Genomic DNA, 5945 nt, shown 5'->3' with positions numbered 1-5945 from the left:
AGCCCCTCTCCTGTCCCTTCCCTTCTCTCACTGTCTCGGTGGACAGCACATTCTCACCTTGAGGGGAGTGGAAATGGCAGCTGGAATGTGGGCTGGAAAAAAAAAAGAAAAAAAAAAGAAAAATCTTGAGGCTTGTCCAAACCTACTCATGTTTATATTGGAGCCTGTGAGTGACATCAGAGCAGGGAGAGTATAAACACCAGCAGGACCTACTCGGGGCTTTAAAACCTGCGAACACTCCGCTGCCTCCAAACTGCCTGGGGGGTGATGTGCTGAAGTGGCAGAGGGGAGAGCAGCATGAGGCTCCAGCTGGAGAAGCAGCTCCTCTTCCTCTCCTTCCTCTGCATCCTCTCCAAGGTAAGTGAGACGGGGCCCTGGGGCAGCTTTAGCCTTACTGGGGGAAGCACCCAGTCCTTGCAAAGTGAGATACTGGGAGGACTGGGGTGTTACAACGAGCCTGGTGGCTAACGTCGGCTGGCAGACAGGCCACGGGCAGAGCTATGCTTGGGAGAGACATTTGCAATTAAGCAGCAAGGTCTTAACATTCATGGGCCAAAGACATCTGGTATGCAAGTCCAGGGAGTGCACAGGAATGACAGCAATGTGCTCTGTTTGCTCGCCCCGTCCCTGCAGCGCTGCCGGGGCTGTGCTGTGTCCCTGCGAGCAAGTGAGCGAGCGGCAGCTCGGTGGTAGCGGCTCCTGCAGACTCCTTGGTCCCTGCCCAGGCTCCCAGGGCAGCGGGCCAAGCAGCGAGCATTAGTCAGCTCTCCCCCCTCTCCGGGATGCTCATGCAAAGCCAATGCCTCTGACAGGATTTGAGTTGTTGGGATTTTTTTTTTTTCCTCTTGGACTCTTGTGTGAAAATAGTTGCCTGTGCAAAGAACAGGAAAGTTGAAAAGTTTGGGGTATCTCAGCTCCAAGTTCTTCTAATTGCTGCTTGAATCCCAAGGCAGACCTTCTGTGAGCAGGGACATCGTGGCAGCATCGTGCCTATTTGACTCCTTTCCCAGGCAGTTAAGATCTCTGATAGGAGCCACATTGTCATCTAAAGACAAGTTAATTACAAGGAGCAGAAGGAAATGGATTAATGGAGTTGACTTAGCTAATCTTTCTAAAGCGTTGACTTGTAATAGCAACCTCCTGAAAGATGAAAAATGCCCTTGGCTGCCTGGGTAAGCTGTGATGGAGAAATGACTCCTGCCCCAGGCTCTCCCAAGTGCCTGGAGGATCACCAAGAGCCCTTGTGTGTCCAGCCCAAACCTGTCCACCTCAGCCAGTCCTTTGGTCCCTCCTGTGAGTCTCTCTCTGGGTTCTGCCACACTAATAGTGCTGCTCATGGATAAAATTAGAACAAGATCCAGACTGCTCAGTCCATTTTGGATATATTTTATCTCCTGGCACTGAGATTTCTACAGAGCCATAAAAAACATCTGAAGTGCTGCAAACAGGGAACAGATAACACAGTACCCACCCTCTCTGTTTAACCAGTCATGCCAGACCTGATGCTACTGGGAGAAACTGAAAGAGAAAGAAAAATGGTACCTAAGATCCACATGGTCCAGCCAAACTCATTGATCTCTTGGCTCTCAGCAGACACACCAGTATCTGGACCAGCACAGGGATGAGTTTTTTGGTTGCATGTTTGCTGAACAGCTGCCTGTGCTGCACGTGCTGGCCATGCAGCAAGCAGAGCATGTGTGGTGCTGAGCAGCAGGGCTGCCGGAGGGTGGCTCAGAGCTGCAGCGTGGGGCTCACATGTATTGTCAGGCCAGTACTGGCAAAGAATTCACTTCCAAACTGCAGAGCCCACTCACTTGGCTTCATCAGGCTCTATATGCAACAGCCCTGTCAGATACACCATGATGGGAGTACAAGGGCTGCCTGCAAGAGCTGTTCGTGTCAGGGTAATTGTGCAAGCAGAATGAGCCGTGGATATATAAACACCTACCTGCCCGGGTGAACTGCAGGCACATCCCTGGCAAACAATCGGCTGAGCAGGCAAATGACTGTGGTGCACAGTCCTGCCGAAGTGACTACTCCATCTAGCTAGGAGGGGAAATGTAGCTCCCAGTCCTCGAAAACATGCCTAGCTCCAGGCTCCTCGCCCAGCGGCCCGGCCAGGCAGAGGATGCTGCAGGCAGGGTCAGGCAGAGGAGGCAGTTGGACCAGCAAGGAAAGCAGTGAGTGCTTAGCTTCAGTTCCCCCGCTGCCGATATGATGCTCTGTTTGTTGGCATGCACAAGAGCTGTTAAGACTGTTCCGTGTGAGGTGCTGTGTCCTCACCACGTGCTTTCAGCCCCTGCAAAGCCACATCTCCAGCTGGGCACAACTCCCTGCCTGGGCAGCAGTCATGGGGGCAGGCTGCTTTCCCTCCCTCCTGCTGGGCTGCTTCAGGCAGCGTGTGGCTGCCTCCGGAGCTGCCAGCCCCATTAAATAACCACTGCTGCCTGTGGTGTTTGCCTTGTAGCTCCATCTTCCTCCTGTGTGTTAAGAGCAGTGGTGCATTTAAGTCCGCATCCTGCAGAATGCTGAGCATCCCTGATTCTCCCTGGTTTTCCATAGGTGTCCATCACACTGTGCCCTAAGGGGGCAGTAGCTTTCCAGGCTGCTTCATCACATTCCCACGGATTCACAGAGCCTTCCTCCACCAAATATCTGCCCCCGTGATTGTGAGCCCCATGGCTGTCCCAGTGAAACAGCAGCCATTAGACAAAACACAACCGGTATGAAATCAGCGATGGCTTTGCCTCCACAGGTGTGTGCCCAGCTGTGCCGGAGACCATGCTACTGCCCCTGGGTGCCACCCCGCTGCCCCCGCGGGTCTCCCCTGGTCCTGGACGGCTGCGGCTGCTGTAAGATCTGCGCCCGGCGCCTGGGAGAGCCCTGTGACTTCCTCCATGTCTGCGACCAGAGCCAGGGCCTCGTCTGCGACTACAGCATGGCACCGGCCGGGACAGGAGCCACCTGCAACTGTGAGCACAGGGGTGCCCGCTCCCCCCGGGGATGCTCCCGTGCCCACATCCCAGCTCCAGTCAGGGCCCCGGCCAGCACCAGACATCCCACAGAACTTTCAGGGAAGTGGTTACGGCTCCAAGAGCAGCTTTATTGAGGCTGATGCACACAGCTTGGCCGCGGGGCTGTGCTGCAGCTCCAGCCAGCTCCCATGCTATTGACCGACCGAGGATTCAGGGTGGTTTGAACAGGGATGGACATGGGGGTTCCTGGGATGCTGCAGACACCTTGTTGGGGCTGCAGTCAGAGGGTCCTGCAGAGAAATCTCAGAGGAACTTTATCTAGCCTGAAAACCCTGAAAGACAGGGTCAGAGCTGAAGGGCAGTGAGTTTCTCACCACTCATGTGGGGCAGACATGAGTGCTTCTGCAAACTCATGTCTGCCCCACACAACTCTTAGTCACTTCTGTTGCCCCCCCCCATTCAGTCCCTTCATGCCAGACCCACAGTTTCCCCCAGCAGTCGCCTCTTCCATCTGCATCTCTCAGTCACTTCGTCCCTAACGGGCTCCCCTGTCACTTGCAGTTGAAGACAACGAGGAGGGCTGCGAGGTGAACGGACGGGTCTATCGAGACGGGGAGGTTTTCCAGCCCAGCTGCAAACTCCAGTGCCGCTGCCTGGATGGGGGCTTCACATGTGTCCCGCTCTGCCAGGAGGATGTCCGGCTGCCCACCCCAGACTGTCCCTACCCACGGCGCGTGGAGGTCCCAGGGAAGTGCTGCCCTGAGTGGATCTGTGAAGCTCGGGACCAGCACCTCCTCCGGGATGCTGGGGCAGGTAAGATGCAGGACATGCCAGTGAGGGGGTGCCTACACAGGGCATCCATCTGGGGATGGTCCCTTCATCCCAGACCGTGAACATCAGCAGGAGACACCTCACTGCACATTTCTGTGCTGTTCAGGGCTATGCCCGCAGCACCTGCAGGGCACGCTGTACAGCGCCTGGCTCCAACCACCCTTTTTCCCCTCATCTCTTTTCATCCAGCCCCCAGGGCAGCATCCCCACCACTGCCATACCCCTGCCAGGAGTGGAGCACGGAGTGGAGCGCCTGCTCGGTCACCTGTGGCTTGGGCTTTTCTGCCCGTGTCTCCAACCAGAACCGCTACTGCAGGCTGGAGACTCAGAAGCGGCTCTGTATGGCCAGGCCCTGCCCGGCTCTGCCGGCGGCATCCCCGGTGGTAAGTGAGGGCCTCAGTGAAGCTGTGCCTCTGGGCAACAAGTTTGACCAAGAAAGAGAAATGCCAGCCAATGTGAGCCATGGGACCCCCGATTACCTGTGGGCACCCCATCAGCCCTCCTCAGCCATGTGCTGACCATGTCTCAGGGACAGATAAATCATCTCCTGAAGCTTCACTTTGGAAAACAGCTGATGGAAGGTGCAGACCTGAATTTTGGGGTCTCTGGATGTCTGAATCCAAGAGCACTGTGGATTCCACATAACCCTGAGCCACACAGGTGAGCTCAACCTGCCCCTATGGCCAGAGATGCATTTGCAGCTCCTGCCTGGCTCCCTGCGTACACTGGGAGGGGGCTCTGACACCCCCTTCATTACCTAGGTATGGCCCCAGTGCAGGCAGAGTGCATACAGCCGGCCCTTTCTGGAGCCAGGCACTTGCACTGCCACATGCTCCTGCTCCCTAGACATGGGGGACATGCCACCACCCTGCTCCATCTCCTCATCACTCTCTGCTCTGCCTTTCCAGAGGGGAAGAGGAGGTCGCTTGTAGCTGTGCCCACCCCGGTTGCATTCCGGAGCCAACGCCTCATCCCGGCAAAGAGTCTGGCACAAGCCCACAGCACTGTGGTTTTGGTGGAGATGGAGGATGTGTCCCCTGGGAAACTGGGGAAGAACTGATGGACTTTGGCTGCAAAGGAGGGTAGAATGATCCCCGTGTCACCCAGCACCTGCCCCAGGGTTACTGGGCAGCACTCCCAAGTTTCTTAGGCTGAATGAAATGGGGAAGCCCTGCCTCGAGCATGAATCCCCCCGAGAATTGGTCCTTTCCTGGATCAGTGAGGCTTTTGGAGAGGTGATGCTGCTCCTCCACCATGTCACACATGCAGCTCTGCTCTGCGGGGACTGCAAAAGAGACCATCTCCGGCACCTGGAAGCCCAAATGGCCAGGGGGAACTCTCACGTCCTGGCCCCTGGAGAAGGAGCAGGTACATCATGCATGAACTCAGCCATGCCATGATATCCACCCCACAATCCAGCAGCCGCCTTCCTGGGCATGGGCAGAGACATCCTCCTGATGGCAGCTCTAATTCACCTTCCCCGCATCTCTCCAGAATAAACACGAACCTTCCTGCTCTGCCTGGCCTCCTCCTCTCCAAAGCGCTGGCGGTTTGGCAGGGCTTCGGCGAGCCAGGAGCTCAGACGCAGGAGACACCGTTCTACAGCACCAGACATACTGCCTGCCATCCAAGCACATACCCCATGACCCAAGGCCAAAAGAAAAGCAGGAAAAAGAGAAAACAAATTTCAAAGATGAGTCGGGGCCGTCTCCCGACAGGCTGGAGCTGCTCCAGCTATGCAAGAGTTGGCACAGGAGAGCTTCTCAGCAGCTCTGCCTTTACTTTCTCACAGCGATAATCCTTCTGGGTGACTGAAAAATGAAACCCAAATGCCCTCTAATGGCCTCACACAAGTGTGCAGAAGGGATGTGCATTCCACAGTGGGGCGAGAAGGGCAGCTGGAAAGGAGCAGCAGTTTAGGTGACGTGTCCAGGTGAGATATGGACAGTTTAGATGTGTATTTGTGGAACTGAAAATAAAGATGTGCTCGTCTAGGTGTGGAGCTTGTCTGGGCCTGTTTGTGTGGGGTGAGTCCCGCTCCGGTGAGCCCTCAGGAGTCCTGCTGCTCAGGGCCTGCTCAGCTGCTGCAGGAAAGCCCTGACCCAGGATGGGGCAGCTTGGAGGCAGCTTAATTCAGGC

General features: G+C 56.0%; 1 protein-coding gene across 2 annotated transcripts; it reads left to right on the top strand.

Moving 5' to 3' along the window:
- Positions 1–241: 241 nt before the first annotated feature.
- On the top strand, positions 242–5945 carry CCN5 (cellular communication network factor 5). Of its 2 annotated transcripts, XM_074920248.1 has the most exons (5): positions 242–357; positions 2756–2972; positions 3537–3788; positions 3996–4189; positions 4715–4871. In XM_074920248.1, the coding sequence occupies exons 1-5, from the start codon at positions 298–300 to the stop codon at positions 4736–4738; spliced, it is 747 nt and encodes a 248-aa protein (XP_074776349.1). In that variant the 5' UTR covers positions 242–297; the 3' UTR covers positions 4739–4871. The 2 variants fall into 2 exon arrangements, with proteins under 2 accessions (XP_074776349.1, XP_074776350.1); XM_074920249.1 differs by lacking the exon at positions 3996–4189 and having other exon boundaries at positions 4715–5945.

This window comes from Athene noctua, chromosome 16 (genome assembly GCF_965140245.1).
Source record: "Athene noctua chromosome 16, bAthNoc1.hap1.1, whole genome shotgun sequence".
Lineage (NCBI taxonomy): Eukaryota > Metazoa > Chordata > Aves > Strigiformes > Strigidae > Athene > Athene noctua.
The sequence above is the reverse complement of the archived record's forward strand: the minus strand, read 5'-3'. Positions and strand labels throughout refer to the sequence as shown.